The sequence below is a fragment of the Talpa europaea genome (genome assembly GCF_964194135.1).
Source record: "Talpa europaea genome assembly, chromosome: 4".
Classification (NCBI taxonomy): domain Eukaryota; kingdom Metazoa; phylum Chordata; class Mammalia; order Eulipotyphla; family Talpidae; genus Talpa; species Talpa europaea.
The window spans coordinates 105,656,384-105,676,471 of NC_140070.1; the positions used below are offsets into that span (position 1 = coordinate 105,656,384).

At 39.4% G+C, this 20,088-nt stretch overlaps 1 protein-coding gene across 2 annotated transcripts in view; it reads right to left on the minus strand.

The window, feature by feature from the left end:
• Positions 1-15,972: 15,972 nt before the first annotated feature.
• LMLN (leishmanolysin like peptidase) overlaps positions 15,973-20,088 on the minus strand; it is a gene marked incomplete at both ends in the record, with an annotated part of 50,695 nt that continues 46,579 nt past the window's right edge. For both annotated transcript variants that reach the window (XM_084232049.1, XM_084232050.1), the window contains one exon: positions 15,973-16,073. In XM_084232049.1, the coding sequence (XP_084088175.1) occupies positions 15,973-16,073 (101 nt within the window). The remainder of the gene's footprint in view (positions 16,074-20,088) is intronic.

Consider the following 20,088-nt stretch of genomic DNA (forward strand, 5'->3'; position numbering starts at 1 on the left):
AACAACCAATGAAAAGGCTCCCTCTGGGAAGTTTTTCTAGCCACTGCTCCTGCCCCACAGCCTATTCTCCAGGCCTAGCTAAACCATTCTCTCCTTCCTCAGTACCCATAGCTGGCCTTATACATACCCTTGTCATCACAGTTCTCCCTGTTTATATGCTGAGTCTCCTACTAAGAATGTAATCTTGAGGGCAACATCTAAGAAAACATCATAGAAGTGTGGATGGGCCTGATGCAAGGAAGATGACATGACCTCTGCCTTAATACACTGTGTCACACTTCTCAGGGATGCAATGGGTTGCTTAAAGCTTTAGGAGATATTTTGTTCCTTATGAGAATGCTGATAACATCAACACCTCAAGAACACCCACAGGCCATTTTAAACTAATAACACAGAAGAGAGGAATTATTCCAGGAAGTCATCAATATTCCTGTGACTGCCCATTAACTCCCTGGACCTAAGAATGAAAAAACACACCCCAAACCCTCACGTCCTCACAGTCCTTTCTTTCCTGTATAATCTTCCTTCACTTGTCACTCAAGGAAGAGATGGTTTCTTAGAGTACTGACTTTGCATCATCCCATAGTCACACCACCTGGTCCTTTGTGACAGCAACCTCCTGTCTCAGAGTCTGAGTGGTAAGCAGTACATCCTGGCTAGGTCAGTGACAATGACATCACTCCTTCCTTAGTCTTTTTTTTTTTGTTTGTTTTTTGTTTTTTTTTAAAGAGGCATGTATTTTTATTGATTTATTTGTTTGTTTGTTTATACATGCACTGGGTAGTCAGAAGCGCGGGAGGGTGAGAGAACTCACCAGAGCCAGAGCGGGGAGCAGAGCAGGCAGAAGGACCGAAGTACACTGCTGAGGGGAGCAGCGGGCGGCAGGAGAGGTCTGTGCACCATGTGGGACCTTCCTCTGGTGGCCGGGGAGCAGCCGGGGATCGAACCGGCGCCGCAGAGGCCGCGGGCAGCTTCGCAACCCAGCACTCAACTGCTGTGCCACCAGGGAGGTCCTCCTTCCTTAGTCTTTAACCTGCTAATTTAGCTTAATGCGCATACCTCATTCCTGATGGGTTTCTGAATGGTTAGATATTTTTGTTCCTTCTAAGGATGCAGATACCATCCATGCCTGAGGAACATCATTAGATTGTTTTAAATTGATAATGCAGAAGAGAGCAACTTTTTCAGGAAGGTCATTGATAATCCTGTGGCTGATTGCCTGATGCCCTCCAAAACCTGAGAAAGAAGAAATCTTCCTCACACTCCACACATCCTCATTCTTTTCTTTCCTTTATAATCTTCCTTCACTCACCACTTGGGAAGATAGTTCTTTAGAGTGCTAACTCTGCTGTTCTCTTGTGGTGATGCTACTCATTAATAAGTGGTTCCTTTTGTGCAAACAACCTGGTTCAGAGTCTGGCTGTTTGAGTGGCAAGCAATATGACTGTATTAGGTTGGTAATAGAAGCAAAATCAGTGCAGGTTGAATGAAGGATGACCAGTCATAAACCCCAGATATCCTGAGAGGACTTCATGCAAAGATCTAATCATTAACCCTTATTCTACCCACTTTTCTCTCTACCACTTCCCATACTTCTGCAATTTGAGATGCAGACTTCATTGCTGACCTTTAGAATGACAGATGATGTTTGTGACTATTTGAGTACACTGTGTCTTAACATCTATGCTGCACAATGTGAATTGTTGGGATTATATACAGGTAATTTTTTGTGTGTGGTACTTAATAACAGCATGATGTAAGGCAGTGTTGCCAATGTTACTAGGAATCCTCCAATACTTCCAAGAATGTAAATAAACACTGTAATAAAAAAGTAACCTGGTCAACAGTGAGAATGGCACATATTAAAAAAAACCAGCAACAACAAATGTTGGCGAGGGTGTGGAGAAAAAGGAACTCTCCTGCACTGTTGGTGGGAGTGCAAACTGGTCCAACCACTATGGAGATCTGTGTGGAGATTTCTGGACCTACTAAACATAGAGCTTCCATATGAACCAGCAATTCCGCTCCTAGGTATTTACCCAAAGGACACAGAAACATCAATTCCAAAGAGCACCTGCACACCTATGTTTATAGCAGCACTGTTTACAATAGCTAAGCTTTGGAAACAGCCCAAATGCCCAAAAATAGATGACTGGATCAAGAAGATGTGGTACATATATACCATGGAATATTACTCAGCATTCAAAAAAGATAAACACATGCAATTTGCAGCAACATGGATGGCACTGGAAGGGATCATGCTCAGCGAAATAAGCCAAAAAGAAAAAGAAAAATACCGGATGGTCTCACTCATAGCAGGAATCTAGAAAACTTAAATAAGGGACCAGGAAAATGAATAACTATAAGAAAGTGAAAATCAAAATCAACAAAAAACTATGAACCAGAGACACTTTTTGGGGGGTGGGGGCGGGAGGGGAGGGATTGGGGTCAGAATGGGGGGGTTGCAATTGTATGGGGAATATAAAAATAAAATTTATTATTTAAAAAAAAAAGTAACCTGGTCAAATAAATTTAGCAAATTATGAGTGCTATTTTATCCTCTTAGAAAGATACAGTCCATCTTAGCATATTAAAGTCTCAGAAGTATAATGCTACAGAACATGTTTTAATTTTGTTTCACTTAATGTTTTCATAGCACAGTTTTGTTTTTTTTTTAAACCACAGTGGATTGCTTTTCACATAACCACCTAAGAGATCCAAAGTCCTATCATGAAGTGGGGAGGAAGTTGCTGAATGATGGTGGTGGGAGTGCAAAGTCACTTACCACCTCACCAATGGGGCTCTGCAAAGCAAACTATTGAGGAATGGAACCAACACTAAATTAGAAGTCAGAAGACCTAAGTTCTCATTTCCCCTTTGCCACTTAGGCAAATGTGTGATCTTAACCAGACACTTCCCCTTTTGGACCCTCAAATTCCCCATTTGTAGGTTGAAAGAATTGAAAATAAAAATCTAATATGACATTACTAGATTATTTGTAACAGTCCTTCTAATCCCCAATCTCTATCCTGCTCTAGTGGATGCACAATTTTGGTTTTGATGCCTTTGCTTGGGCTAAATGGCTTATTCATACCGTGGGTAGTTAGCAATTTGGTCTATTGGTCTAAGCTCTGTTTTTCTCCATCTCCAGAACAGCTGGGCAGAAGCTTGGATGTTCTCCTAATGCAGCTGTTTCCCTCACATGGCTAGATCAGAAGGGGAATTATTTGGCAATCCTGAGCTGATTATGCCAACTCTGGGATAAATTTTAATATTGTAAGAATCATTTTTTCACCTTTCCTCTTCTCCTTTGGAAAGGACTCCCATTGCAAAAATCATTGCCTGGAATGCATACAAAATATAACAAATAGTAAAGTGACTGCCTGGGTTAAGGAAGAGCTGGTGGGTAGGAGAAATTTGATAGTGAATGCCCTAAGGACCATGAATGCCCCAAGTATCTTCCAGGAGACCAGGTGCCCAAGAATGTAGTGAGGGGAGCTGGGCCCAAAGTTTCCCTGGTCTTGAGAAAAAATATAGCCTGTCTTTTTGTTTCTTTTAAAGTATAACTGTAGGGCCTTGCTGGTGGCTCAGTGGTTGAGCGCTGGGCTGCGAAGCTGCCTGCTGCCTTTGCAGCGCCGGTTCGATCCCCAGCCACCGGGCGAGGGTCCCACATGGTGTGCAGACCTCCCCTGCCACACCCGCTGCTCCCCACAGCAGTGTATTTCGTCAGTCTGTCTGTTCTGCTCCCCGCTCTGGCGAATTCTCTCACCCTCCCGCGCTTCTGACTGTACCCAGTGCTTGTATAAATAAAATAAATAAATCTTTAAAAAAAATAAATAAAGTATAACTGTAGAAAGTACAACTGGCTCAAGTCAGATTTTGGAGTCACCAAGTTAATATAGACAGGGGTCAGCCTATTGGTATTTCCCCCTGATCGAGGCCTTATTAGAATGATGCCATGTTCAAAACAGAAATTCCACATTTTCTGCTCCTTAGGATAGCCACCAAGTTACCACTGCTCAGGTCCATCTTACACACAAGCAGAGTGGTGTTTCACTCTGAATATTGTCTCTGCAAAGTCAGAAATACAATTAGAAAGATCTGTAGCCAGGATTTCTTCCCTTGTAAGGCATCACCTACCCAGTGTCCTTCCTTCTTCCCTGTGTTCTGCAAACTTATAGAGCATCCTTATGTTTCGAAATGTTGCAATGAGCATCACTCTATGCCATGGACATATTTTATTAATTAATTAATTAATTAATTAATTTATTTTTAAAAATTTTTAATTTTATTTATTTATTTATACAAGCACTGGGTATAGTCAGAAGCGCGGGTGGGCGAGAGAATTCACCAGAGCCAGAGCGGGGAGCAGAGCAGGCAGAAGGACCGAAGCACACTGCTGAGGGGAGCAGCGGGCGGCAGGAGAGGTCTGCGCGCCATGTGGGACCCTCCCTCAGGTGGCCGGGGAGCAGCCGGGGATCAAACCAGCGCCGCAGAGGCCGCGGGCAGCTTCACAGCCCAGCGCTCAACCGCTGCGCCACCAGGGGAGGCCCTTATTAATTTATTTAAATGTAGAACACTTTATTGTTCCAATTTTAGTATATATGCTGCCAAAGCAAACACAAAAATATTTTAAATTATCCTCAAAGGTGGTGAAATGTACCTGTGAGAAACACAAGGATGGCTGAGAGACCTGGGTTTTTTTGGGTAGGGGAACCTGGGTTTTAATTGAGGGATTGTGTCCCTTACTTTTTACAATACCCAGGCTATTGACTAGTGTGTAGAATGGTACTATTTAAATTGCTATATTTCTCTGTTTTGTCTAGGCTAAAATTCAGTTTATGCAAGTTAAATATGTATATGACATCCATTTCATGAAACACATAGGAAAAACACTTTCATCCTCCTAAAGAGTTACCTCCAGGGTAAGGACTAATATTGAGGCGCTAGAACCAAAAGAGGGTCAAAGAGGACTTCAGTCTTCTCAATGTTTTGATTTTTATTGAACAAGGAAAACGTGTTTGTGTTTTTTTCTTGTATAACATGAAAGGACCTGTGACTACAAACTGCTCAAAATCTATTAGTGGAGACAGGTGTGAAAACAAAGATAGTATCCTATGTGCTATAATAGCAGAGTGATATGGGAGTCTACAGTTGGGGGTAGTCATTCATTTCCCCCTCTTAACTACTTAATCACATCCCTGTCCTTTTGTTCTGTGTTCAGGGAAACAAGGTTGAAGCCTTGTTTATCCTGGTTCAAGGTGACCTAAAGGAGGCTAGGGCAGTTTGGCTTGTCTCACCAGATCCTTCCTCTGCCTTAGGGGAGGGTAGAATTTATGGTATGTAGGGCTAGGAGAGGCATATAGACACCTGGAAGAAGCATCTGTATTAGTTTTTCAATCTGTCATTTCTTCTGTCATCAGAAGGATGCTGCTAAGGGTGAGTGGGGGACCTTGGCTCCTGAGGTGTGTAGACCCATTCATGGTCACACCCATTCATGGACACACTCTCAGCAGTGTCTTCCCCTCCTCTTTGTCCTCTGTGAGGCAGAATGGATAAGATTTAACATTCCTAACTTATGGACTTGGAAGCAAAGACACAGGGATCAGGAGCAGAGACAGATACCCAACACAGGGTTGCCTCCCAGCACAAAGTCTTGTTCATCTACACTGCCCCTCCCACTCTCATGGACCACTTCAGAAGGTGATTATAAATGAACTCTGAGTGCAGAGCCCTGACAGCATAGCAACAGAACCATAGGAAGCCCAATGGATGAGTGGTCAGATTATCTTCCTAAGACAATAGTGTGAGCTCTCTCCTATGCTTAGTGAGACAACTCTACAACCTTTTTTTGAGAAAATGAGGTTTCTTTCAACTGAAGGCTGCTCTTGGTATAGTAAAATAGTAGGCTCTCGAATGTGATAGAATCTACTATGGTTGGTACACTGGGCAAATTACCTGACTTCTCTGGACCTTAACTCTTTATCTGCCAAATGGGAAAAACACCACCCGTCTCACTGGATAACTGAGGAATGAACAGAAGCCGTATGCCTGGCCCAAAGCGGGCACTTATATTACTAGTCCTATTAACACTAATACACAGAAACCATATTTAAGTGAAGTCAGAAAGCAATAAAGAGTGTCCATTTATGTGTAAACCAGAAAATTACAGGCCCCAATATACTTGGCATTTATTATGGGAGGTGACACTGTTTCCCCTTATAGCAGAACTGGGGGGGAATCTTCCAGAAACTCTTTCAGGAGCTGTTAACCTTGATTTAGGGAAGTGTATGTGGGTTTCCCCAAGAATGGACTTTCCAGTCTACCTTCTTTTCTGTTGTTTGTTTCAGAATAACCCACGGCTGATTGCTTTTGTTGGACGTCACCCATTCTTTGGGTTTTTCCTATTGGTGTACTGACTGAGCAAACATCTGGGAGGACATTCATGGTTTGGTGAGTTAGCTTAGTGGGAATAGTAAAATATACAAGTCAAGGGGAATACAGTCATGTATGCTTAGCAAAGATTTGCAAAATGAGGTATATACGATTGGCAGTTGACAAATTAGCAGAGTCCTGTAAAGACACCACATAAAGACAAAGGAAGAAGACTCTACATGTGATAGATCTTTTGTGTGTGTGTGTTTGTGTGTATGTTTGTGTGTGTGTGAGATAGAGCTTTGGTAGAATTGGTATGCATAGAGAAGGAAGAGAGGATTTTCCTAATAAAAATTTCCCAATAAAAATCCAAAAATCACCCATTCCCTTGTGGGTAAATGCCCAGACAAACAGGGTTGGCCCCAAGCTGGGCAGGTCACACTTGAAAGGTTGCCAGAAGTCTAAGCCACCTCTTGCTGGAGAAATACAAGAAAAAGTTGAGCGAAGACAGAGCCTGAAGGAGGAAGACAGATGAGGAACAAGAAGAAATAGTTCCCTGTACCAAGTTTGGGTTCTAGACTTCTAAATGGAACTTTGAAAAAAAAAAAAAGATTTATTTATGCATACAAGAACTGGGGTACAGGCTGGAGGTGCCTGGTGTACCTCTGACCTATCCGCCTGTTCTTGTATGTAAATAAATACACAAATAAAATAAAAGAAATGTATATCATGGGGGGTGTGGCTAATAAATGCCATATCCTTAATGGATTACAAGCTATGAAGTAAACCTAAGTTTACTGACATGGAAGTATGACAGTGCCTAACCTGTAGGCAATAAATACAAGATTCCAAACAATACGTGCAGTGTGAATACTATTATATTTATTGATCTATAAAACAGTAAAGAAAAGTCTGAAAGGATAATGCAGCAAAATAGGATCATCTAGTTTACCTTTATTGGGAGTAGAAATGGAGGGACTAGGAAAGTGGGGACACTTTCACTTCTTTCTTTATATATTTTTAAGAGTGGTAGAATCATTTCTATTATTTCTATTATTTGTGTTCTGTTTTCCAAGAAAAAAATTAAGCACACTTTTAAAAGTGAAAAAAATATAAAATAGGGACAAGCAGGTTCTTCTAAGCATAACACCAACATAAAACCATAGAAGAAATAATTCTAAAATTTGAAACTACCATTTAACAAATGACAAAATTAGAAAGGTATTTGCAACATAGAAGACTGCAGTAGATACTGTGAGGTAGCTCACTCAACTTTCATTCCTCCATGCTTCTGCCTATACAGGGTGGGAACCTTAAAGCTACAATTCTAAGAGTCTCTGCAGCCAAGATTGTGGATGTGAATTAGATTCTGTGGATCAGATGCACTCTCACAATATTTAGAAGACACACTGGAAGCAGAGACCATCTTTCTGCTTCTGTTGCTATTAGCAATCAGGACTATGGAGACCTGTGTTCAGAGGCAGCTGTAACTAGATTCAGCATTCCAATGGCCAAGCATTGGAACCAATGCTTTATGGATGTTGAGAGGCTGCTGTGGGCTCAGGAGGGATACCCCACAGAAAAGTGAAGCCACGGAAAAGAGCAAAAATGAAAGGAATATCATAAAGGAGCATAGACACTATTGAAAACACGAAGAATGACACAGTGAACAGAAATAAAATAAAAAGGCAATGAAATAAGGATTAGAGGAAGGGCCTCCCTGGTGGTGCAGGCAGTTGAGCACTAAACTGTGAAGCTGTCCGCTGCCTCTGCAGCGCGGGTTCGATCCCAGCCAGCAGGCGAGAATTCCACATGGTGCGGCAGACCTCTCCTGTCTCTCCCGCTGCTCCCCTCAGCAGTGTATTTCGTCAGTCTGCCTGCTCTGTTCCCTGCTCTGTCTCTGGTGAATCCTCTCACCCTCCCTCACATCTGGCCTGTACCCCAGTTCTCATATAAATAAATCAATCTTTTATAAATATAATAAGGGGGCCTCCCCGGTGGCGCAGTGGTTGAGCGCTGGGTTGTGAAGCTGCCCGCAGCCTCTGCAGCGCCGGTTCGATCCCTGGCCACCGGTGAGGGTCCCACATGGCGCGCAGACCTCTCCTGCCGCCCACTGCTCCCCTCAGCAGTGTACTTCGGTCCTTCTGCCTACTCTGCTCCTGGCTCTGGTGAATTCTCTCACCCTCCCGCGCTTCTGACTGTACCCAGTGCTTGTATAAATAAATAAATAAATCTTTAAAAAAAAAAAAAGAAGCTACGCTATTTAAAAAAATTAATAATAAGGGTTAGAGGAAAAGTGACAGTAATTGAAGAGAAGCATATACATAATTGTCATTCTTAAAGAGGAAAACTGGGAACAGTAAATAAAGACAAAATTCAAAAGTTACTAGCAATAAAAGAAGACTTGAATCTCTGGGACAAAAGGGCACACATACTATCTTCCACAAAACACGAACTAGAAGAGTCATCACCAAAACAGCTCTGCCGAAGCTTAAACCTCCAATACACTGCAGATCTTGGATCCCATTCATGGCAGACAATGATGATTTCCTTTTCAGGACTGGGAATTCAACTTCCAGTCACCAAGCCTAGCAAATGGCTCCAGCTTCCTTCCATGTTCCATCTTACAGTGGATGGGATGGTCCCCTCTCTACAGTTTGGTCTCAGCTTCTGTCTCCTCAGAGACAAGCTTTACTGAGCACTTGAGTCCTTATTACCATTTGCTCTTGCTCTATCCACTCTTTCTCATCAGCTTTTTATAAATTTCATCACACCATTTCAAGTTTATACTAACTATAAATGCTTATGTGTTCCCTTCCTTCACTGGCACCCGAAGGACGAAGACTCTGTTTTGTTGGTGGCTTGGGTTCTCATGACCCAGTAGAATAGCAAGTACCCAACAAAAACTTTTTCAATATTAAATCACCGCTTCAGTGAGCACCTCCACCATGCTAAATATCAGAAGGCACCCTCAGTGCACTTCAACCTAGAAGTCATGAATGCAAGGCAGCACCTCCCTATCAACAGGATTCACTCAGGTCATTCTGCATGCACACTCTTTTTCCTTTGGGCCTTCCTGTTTCCCTCATTTTTGACTAATTTCTTAGTATTCAATTCCAAGGCCTTCATTTTCCCAAGTACTTAGACTCACCTTCACTGTTTGTTTTTCTCTGGACTATAGACATTTCTGTGTCCATGCTCTTGGCTTATTCTTAGCACCCAGGTCGGTGCCTGCCCACCCTAGAGCCCCTCTGTGGTTCCTCAGCTCAGCAGACATCAATCTGCTTATTTCTGTGCCTCCTAATCCGCTTATTACTGTGCCTCCTCTGCCATGGTGCACGGACAGACCCACAGGGCACTGTCACTCCCAACCTGGGAATTAAATAGTGGTATGGACATTATAAAATAACAGAAGCAATCTGCAGGAGACAGGGAGCTGTGGTTTCTGCCAAATAGGTAATTTAACCAGGGCTGCTGCCACCCTTCCTAAAAATCAATCCTTGAAAAATGATGGCGGGATAAGACCCCTCACCACCAGGCAATAATACCACTGAATAGGGCATCTCAGCACTATGAAGCTATCGCCAGCCCTGGCCAGGGAGCTAACCCAGATGGCACAGGAGACCTCTCCTGCCTTGCCTACTTCTCCCCTCAGCAGTGTATTTCAGTAGGTCCACCTGTTCTGCTCCGCACTCTGACTCTGATGAATCCTCTCACCCCCCGCACTTCTGGACTATACCCCAGTTCTTCTACGTAAAAATAAATATTTTTTAAAAACCCACAAAACCATTGAATGGATACATACATATACTTGGGGAAACTGCCGTGTTTTGAACTGGTGATGGGGAGGCAGGAGGAGTGGCCATACACTGGGGTGAAGGCAGCTGGGATGGCTGAGAAGAGAAAAAATGCTGGAAAAACCTCCCTCTGTGAAGATCTACACAGTGCATGCTGCTGGTAAGGGGTTCTTAGGCAAAATCCCAGCATGGAAAAGCCATTGACTCACCTGCCAGTGAGGACCAACTTGCCTCAGACCTTTCACTTCTTCATTCCATGAGATGATACTTATCCCTAAGAACTTACTGGTGCCCTCATTACTCCTCTGTCAAACCTATGATAAGAAATGCAGATTTTACACATTTTATTTACTTAGTAACAAGCACAAAGCTTGACAATTAACCAAATAATTTTATAACAGTGACATACGGTTTTAATTTCTACTAAGATTCAAGGTTCTGGACTGGTCTGACAAGTTATGCTGAGGCATGTGACATTTGCTTTATTCTTTGTGGTAACCTCACCTATATTACATTTTCATATCCCCAGCCAAACACATCAAAATTTCACTGCATACACATTCATGTACACTCATGTATGTAAACACATGAGAAATCTCTTCCAAAAAACCTGTAGCTCTTTTGAAATGTCATTAGGAGCTCTAATTGGGGGGTGGGGAAGCCAGAAGTACTCAGATTTCATGATTTAAATATATTCAAGTGAGAAAATGTCATAAAGTTGTTAAGTCACTAATGCTTCTGTTGAAATAGAAAAATTTAACTGTTATGCATTGAATTTTTAAGTAGCATTGAGTCTAAGATACTAGTTTCCATAGATGGGAAAAATGTTGTATATATATAAAATGGGAAAGGTACTGGTTGGGCATTTCCCAAAAAATCAGATAACATATTTGGACTAGTTCTAAACATGTCCAATTTATCTTATACATTAAAGAATGAACTTCTAGCAGAATGCCAACAAAGCTGATTTAAATAAGCCTTCGGGGGGGGGGGGGGCTCCCTGGAGGCACAAGGGATTAAGTCTTAGCACTACAAAGCTATCAGCAGCCACTGCAGCATGAGTTCAATCCCTGGCCAGGGAGCTAACATGGCGCAGCAGAACCTCTCCTGTCTCACCAGCTTCTCCCCTTGGTAGTGTATTTCAGTAGATCTGCCTGTTCTGCTCCCCACTGTCTCTGGTGAATCCTCTGACCCCACCCCTGCACCTCTGGCCTACACCCCAGATCCTGTATGCATAAATAAATCTTAAAAAAAAAAAATAAGCCTTCTCATTTCAGCAAATCTACTGGAGAGGTTGTAAACAAAAGACTAGTTTATACAATGATATCTTCTAAGATATCCTATGAATATACCAAAAGGCAGAGTAAACAAGGTAATGAGATGTAAACTGCTTTATCTTCAGTAGTCTGTGCAACAACAATTTGAAGTAATTTATTATAGTTTTAGCTACAATATGCAATATTTAAAACTTAAAAAAATAAATGTTATTAAAATTTCCCACAAATAGCTTAGCAACTAGGTCTCACAGACTGGGTTCAATCAGTTTCACAAAGTGCTTGGCTCCACACTGTAGGGCACAGTGACTCTAAGCGCTCGGGGTAAAGGCACACCTAGGTACACGCTCTTGCACTACCTTGAGGTTATGAAGAGTCACACTCCATGACTCCAGCCACAATCCAGCTGACAATCTGAAGATCAGGTACCTATATGCTCCAGAGAGATCATACAATGAGACTCCAGGCCCACAGCAGAGACAAAAAGGACAGGAAAAATCTTCAGCCAGGGACTGGTCACTGTAAATTTTAGTCTGCTCTTTCTTGCTTAACTATTTAAGGAGGGCTACTCCCTGCAGCTTTACATAAGACCAATTCCACTTGTCTAAATAGAACAATCTTACTTCAGTTAAAATAAAAACTGATGTATGTTTTGTAATAAGCACCTCATCTTCCCAAAATAAGAGTGCATGGCTGTGTCTGTGATCCTCATCCAGGTTTTAGAAAAATTGACAGCGTTAAGTAAAGACAAGATGCAGGGGCCTTCCTGGTGGTGCAAGGGGTTAAGATGGAACCGATGAAGCTATCTGCAGCCACTGCAGCATGAGTTCGATCCCAGGCCAGGGAGCTACCCACATGGCGCAGCAGACCTCTCCTGACTCACCCGCTGCTCCCCTCAGCAGTGTATTTCAGTCAGTCCACCTGTTCTGCTCCCCATCTGTCTCTGGTGAATTCCCTCACCATCCCCTGCCATACCTCTGGCCTGTACACCAGTTCTTATATGCATAAATAAATAAATCTTTAAAAAAAAAAAGACAAAATGCAGATTAGTTTCCATATTTATTAAAGTTTTTCTAGGGAATATATTACACTTAAAGTTCAATACCATAAATAAAGATTAGTTCTAAATTTTTTTATTTTATTTGTCAAAAATGTAAACATAAAAGAAAATAATTTACCACTCTCTCCTCAACCCTGACTAAATGTATTAAAGGAAAAACAAGATCGTCCTTTCAGGTAAATTCTTTCTTAGGAACAAGTAGCGCAGATTTTATTACAATGTTACTCTCCTGGGGCACAGGATATTGGCATGAATGGTGCCCACTATGAAATGCGTCTGCAGAGTTGTGATGAAGTCCACCAAGTCCACCTCTTCTACCAGGACTACCTAACTGCCCTCAAAGGTGGGCTGTTCTCTTTCTAATTAATATCCAAAGGCCTGGACAGGGCCAAGGCAACGAGCACAAGACACTGTGATGAATAAGATGTGCAGGATGGCGTACTCCTGGAGGGCTACAGAGCCAGCCGTGACCTAGCAATTCAGGACAAGTATTACTCTTGGAATATTAGAGCTAGAAAGACTCTGAGAAAGCATCTAGTGAACACTCAATTGGTGAGTCTTCTAATATTGAAGAGAATATTGATAAAATTGCATGGAATATTCAGATATACTTATTTATGTACCTTCCTAAAACTATTAGATTTCATTAATTTATCAAATATTGATAAACTCTAAGCCAATACATTAGGCTGAAACTAATTTTAAGCATAATTTATATTTTTAGAACGTGTATTTAGCCTTAACAAAAATAATTATTCTTCAGAAATAAGTTAAGGGAAAAGGATGTGTTTCAGGCAAATATTAGAGGGGTCTCCATTAATACGACCTAACTGCTTATGAGTTTCATGAAAGCCTTAGTTCAAATCTAATGACATGGCTTTTGCCTCCTTCCTATAAATTCTCTTAAAACCCAAGAGACAAAGTCACTTGATAATTTTGACAACTGGAACCATAATACTATCAAAATGAACCTACATCTGTTCTAAAAACTGAAGTAGTCAGTTTTGAGTCAGAAAGGGACACCAGCCTACTAACCTCAAATCAAGCACTGCCCATTCTATATCCCTGTCCCACACCTCACTTCACTACTGCAGTCTGCAGTCTCTTTCTTGGTGAACTGGTTTTGCTAAGATGAAGGGCATAATCTGCCACAGGATATATTTAGGCCATTTCAAATTCCACTAATTCTGCATTGAAATCTCCAATTTAAAAAATATTTGTTTTTAAAAATATCGTTATATTCTAAGTGATAAAGAGTGCCTACTAAAATTTCATACAGGTTCAGTGGTCTTCTAAGTGTTGACCAAGTATTCTATGTAGTACCAGTGATAAGCAAACATTTTCAAGACTTGTTGAAGAAGGAAGACACCAGTGCAGTTAGCTACCCTCAGAAACTCAATATTTTATAACATACTTTATCAAGTTTCATTATTTGTGAAGAGAAAACACTGGGTCGCAAGATTCCAAGCTTAACAAGTATAGAAAAAAAGGTCATCTATAATATTTTTTCCAGAAAGTCATTAGTGCAAATATAATTATATCAATAAAAAATAAAGCAAAAATATATTTCAAGTATAAAAAGCACCATGCTTGGAAATAATACTACCTAAATGGCATTACTGCACAACAGTCAAAATATATCCAACTTATCACTGTAAATCTCAAATATATCAATCAATAGTATTTTTGGTTAAATTCTTTATACTTTGCAGGGTGGTTCATAATCACAATAGGAATGTAAGTTTAGACTTTTATAATTTTCTTTTTAAAAATATACTTTTTTTTCTCTGATCTGGCACAATTTAAACATAACATATGCTGAAAATAGAGAATTGGCTTGACACCATTACTATTAGCTTCTCTGTAGCAGAAGTTGATTACATTAGAGACTCCCAGCTTTTCACAATGACAAATACCTCCAACTTAAAGCTGCATGCAAATATGTATTTTAAAGTTATGCATTAAAAAAAAAAAATGGTGACTTTCCTTTATCCTGGGCTTGATGAATGGCTCTAATGCCAAGAAGTCAGAATTTCTCCTTAATAATTATGCTGCTTGTTCGCTTAGCACAATTCCTTAGGTACAGTGTTTGATAACTATAGGCTCAATTAAGGGCCAACCAATAGATGAATGAATGAATGAATGAATGAACAAATACTGTCCAAAGGCTTTGCTTATAAAGCCACTGCACTTCATTAGCTTTAGAGAGAAAAAAATTGACATCATTCATCATTGAAAAATTTCAAACTGGAATTACTAGGTAGAGTTGGTAAGTTCTGGTGCCAGAGCAGAATGGCTTTTGGGGACCACAATTTCTGTGGTAACAGGAGTAAGAAACGCAAGAGGTAAAGGACATTGCCTCCCTTTAAAGCAAAGACAATCTCAGACTTCTGGGGACTGAGCCATACATTGTGTGGTAAAGTAGACCCTACTGGATAGGCCCGACACCAAACCTACACTTTGCTATTCGTAAATCAATCAGACAATCTTATTTTGACTTATATTTTTCTTCTTAAACATAATTTTCAGATATAGAGATTTTTCTGTAATAATTTCTATGCCTACTTGAAAATAACTGCTTACCTGTCTATACTAGAATTTCTTTTTATCTTCATTGGTCAAAAAGGAATAGTTCTATTTTTGTTGGGATATAGTTGTCATCACTATTATTTGAAAAACATAATTATGTTTTCTTCTCTTTGCAGGTCGGACTTCAATGTTTTTACAGGGCAGAGTGTTTTACTTTCTCTGCTTACACAAATCTAAAAGTCAATACAATTGGAAGTGGAGCTCTGAAGATCAGTGTGCACAGACACAGATGGAAGAGGGCTACATACAACGGCTCTTCAGTAGTAAACTGCCATACAGCTGTTTTGAAAAAGGCAGGCATGATTAAATAAGATTTAACAAAATCTAATGAAAAGAAACTCTTTAGAGCAATGATTTAAGTGTACCATAAACAATCATTACATTCAAAATAGGTATAATAGTGATTTAGAAATCCCAATTCAATTGTTTTTCCTAAGTTAAAGGGAAATTTATACTTCTGAGGACAGGGCCCATAATTTATAACCTTGTAATAATTATTTGTTCTTTAAATTGTTAACGTATTGATGAACTTTTCCATCACTTTAGGTTCATGAAAATGCTGAGGTATGTTATCACTCTGAAAATTTCACCAATTATCCCATTTTCAAAGGAAAACATTAAGAAGGTTATGTATCCTGAAAGATAAAGAGACTTGGTGACTTGGAATTTGTTCTTCTCCAAGCCCAGAGGCTGTTGTGTTGCTGATGAGGCGTGACTGTTATGAAGCTCAGCTTCAAGGTCTGATTGTAGTCAATACTTCCAAGTCAGTCAGGGATGCCACTCTGCCATCTGCATAGGCTGGCACTCACCCAGATTCTGTGCTTTATTCAGAGGAACATGATATAAAGGAATATCTTGAGAATTCACTTTTCAAGTCCTAGTGCCACACGCACAGAAGAAATCCAGCCAGCAGAGGAAATAGATTGCCTAACAGAAGCCAGAGGGTAACCACCAAGCTGGAGGAACGGGAACAGAGATCTAGGGTTGAAAACAAAAAATTGAAGAAAACTGACTTTCTACAGATATTTTTGGAATAAATCATACAAACTAAATATTGACAGATCAGTAAGGTGGTTTTATTGAAAGACCACTAGTTTACTGAACCACTTGTTTATTGGTTTATTGAACCACTTGTTTATTGAACCACTTGGTTTATTAGTGGTTTATTGAACCACTTGTTTATTGAACAAAGACCACTTGGGAGAGCAGAACCAGGAGTGACTTCTTGAAACCTAGATATACAAAGTTTTTTTTTTTTCCCCATGGAGAAAGAACAAAATATTAATGGAGGAAGAAAAGAAGACGCATCCATCTTACCAAGGTTAAAAAACAGCACCCAAGGAATGAAAAGAAATGTCTTAAGGTAGTATCCCAGGAAAGCTAAACTGGCTACCCAGGAAAGTAAATAAATGTCTTGGTTATTCTAAGATAGGATGTGGACTCTCTTTTATTCTTTCTTGTCTCTTATAAGCAGGGTGACCATATAATTTATCACCATTTTGGGAATACAAGTAATGAAATAAATTTCTAGGCCCAAGATGAAGTCTCTCCTACCTGGGATGCCACATCAACAAACCAAACTTCCGAGTCTATAAATGTTCGACTTGACCAGAAACACAGTATATTCAGTCAGTCTCCAACTGCCAAGCCAGCTCTGGGTTCTACAGTTATTTCCTTGTTTCTTGATCTTTCTAAATAAGGTGAGCTGTGCAACCTCTGCAAATCAACATAAGCAGAGTATTTCTTCCCTGTATTCTGCATCCCTTTCTCTTAAAACTTACAGCCCCTTTTCCCTTTTTCGCAGTGCATTGTATTCTTAAGAGTGGACACTGCTTGCTTTATGAGGTGTGAAATATAATCTTAGATCAACTAAATTGTTCCCTTTGATTATTTTAATATAAGGGAATATGATTAATAATTATATCAGGATATCAGGCATAGGAATGGCCCCCAGTTACTAAAATCTACCCATCTATCCATATCACCCCAAGCCTGATTTGGAAATAGCTGAAGACTATGGGCTTTGGACACAGAAGTAAATTTCACTTTAGTCATGAGTTGTTCTCACAGCTAAACCTATTTCCCCAAACAATTCTCAGAATAGAAAACATTTTACAGCAGTCAAGAGACCAAGTCAAACTTACATTAAGATAAACTGTCCTTTTTTATATTTAGACCAAAAAAAATAACAAAAACCAACAAGCCTCCAAGACTGACTTGCTTCAAAGGTAAGAAAATCATGGCTGGTCTTCAGCTACACAATGAGCAGATGATAATGCCAAGACACGTGCTGCTCTTCTGAGCATTGTATGTATGGATTTAGTATTTTATTTTTTGATTTCACTTATTTTTCAATCACTCATGTAATATTTAAATGCAATTATCATACAAGTAAGTGATAAATACTTCCTAAGTGGCAAGGAATAAAGTTAGGTGTATACCTACAATATAAAAGCATCGACCAGAGCGAAAAATTGGTCCATGTGCCAAGTACATAGAAGGCCCACATTAATAGACCTACACTTCTAATGTATTTTTAATGAAAAAAAATAATTGATTTAAATAAAAGGAATACACATATAAATGGTTGAAATGTTTAACATTAAAACATATACATGGTTCTTGCCCGAGCTCAAGACTTAAGATGTAATCATTATTAATAGCTTTAATTAATAATAATAATTTTCATACTTACATAATATACTTAAAAATACCATGATTTACACTCTTCATGCTCTTGTTCACTTGGCCTTTGTTTTGTTCAACAATATATATTTGAAATTTTTCCATGTTAGCACAAAAACTATGAAACTTTTTTTGAACAATATAGTTCTTTGCCACAGGGCTATGGCTTGATTTTGGCAATAAATAAATGAATATATAGTTTTTAAAAATTGTCTTACTATTGCAAACAATGCTGCAATATGCATATAGGCCTATCTTTCTCTTGTTCCAGTTTTTTTAATTGTTATAATGCAATTTTTAAAAGTTTAATTGATTTGCCACTAGTTTATTTATGGAATATTTTAAAAATTATTTATCTGCATGTAATACAGGTAAACCATGGGGAACTTCTATTCTTCCCCAGTGGAATCAGTTTCTATTTGTTAAATCCTAGAAAAATTCTACTTAACCAAGAAGAGTGATTTTCAAAATGTGGTCCTGGGATCAACATCAGCATTGCCAGAAAAACTGTTAAAAATTCTGGGACTCTTGGGCCTCCCCGGTGGTGCAGCGGTTGAACGCTAGGTTGCGAAGCTGCCCGCAGCCTCTGCAGTGCTGGTTCGATCCCCGGCTGCTCCCCGGCCACCGGAGGAGGATCCCACATGGCGCGCAGACCTCTCCTGCCGCCCGCTGCTCCCCTCAGCAGTGTACTTCGGTCCTTCTGCCTGCTCTGCTCCCCGCTCTGGCTCTGGTGAATTCTCTCACCCTCCCGCGCTTCTGACTGTACCCAGTGCTTGTATAAACAAACAAATAAGTAAATAAATAAAAGAAAATAAATCTTTAAAAAAAAAAAATTCTGGGACTCCAACCCAAATATTATGAATTATGAACTCTGGGAGTGGTTTAACATGCAGTGGGTGTTTTACATGATTCCGATTCATGCTAAAGATGTGTGTTGAGAACCTCTGATTGAGAATTGCACTATCTCATACGGCAACCACTGGTTATATGTGCTATTTAAATATAAATTAAGATGAAATAAAATTTAAAATGCAGTACTATTTAGTCACCCTAACCACTTTCACATGTTCAATAATCATATTGTAGTTAATGACTATTGTATTGGATAGTGCAGATTACAGAATAATCCCATCATCCTAGAAAGTTTTATTGGTTAAAATCTGGCCTAGAGGATCATGTAGAGAGTAGCCATGGCCAAAATTAAGTAATAAGCCCCTGGAGTCACTAATGAAACGGGCTTATTCTTTTATCTCCTGATTCTCAGTTTGGCCCATAGGAAAATATTAAAACACTGCAGTTTCTGTGAAAGTACTCCTTACAAAGAAAAGATTTTTTAAGAGTGTTTCGAAATGAACTAGAGATGAGCAGATCTGGGTTCTGATCCGAGCCTTGATTTGACAGTAGATATATTACTTAATTCCTCTATACCTATAACCACATTTTGCATGTGTAAAATGTCTAAGTCCGACTTCACTAGGTTTTGTGATTAAACGCAATGATAAATATATGAAGTACTTAGAAAAGTGCTTAACATTCAATAAATGGAAACAATTTCTACAATCTGAAGAGACTAGAAAGAATTCAGAAACAGATTTTTCATATTCATTAATGGAAACTGTCTTAGGTAATATAGGACAATTATCTAATCACACACTACCACTTAGAAGTGATGACTAGGGAAAAGGAAAAAGAAAGAATATGAGGGTTTTCTACCCTGAAGGAAGTTACAAATCTGAGAAAGGCTATATGGACTAGCCACTTGAGAACAACAGAACAAAGAAAAATTTGAGGAGAGGAATATCTTTTTACACTTCCTCCAGAATATAGAACATTCAATGTTTCAAAAGTATACTTAAAAAATCTAAAAAAAATACTTTAATTCATGAGGCAGATTAGGGAGATCACTTATTTAATCAGTTCTATCATAGGTTAATTTGAATTATTTGCATTTCTCATACAACTACATTTAAAATATCAAATTTTTTACAAGATTTGTGAGTCATAAAAACAGTATTAAAAAGAAACAAATTATTTACCTAAAAGAAACAACATATATAAAGTCTGCCATAGTCTTTGGCACATGGTTTAATAAATGTTCATAAAAGAGAGTGCACTCTATTCGCACACATTATGGGAAAACAGGATATTTTATCTTTTTAACAGTGATGCTTACAATGTTTAAACTGCCACACCTGAAAGTATCTATTCTTCTAATATTTTATACTTTTTAAAACTGTGGTAATGGTTTGAAGGTTTCAATGGTCTTTGAGCCTGCTTCCACATAGAATTCCTTAAAGGAAAAAAATCA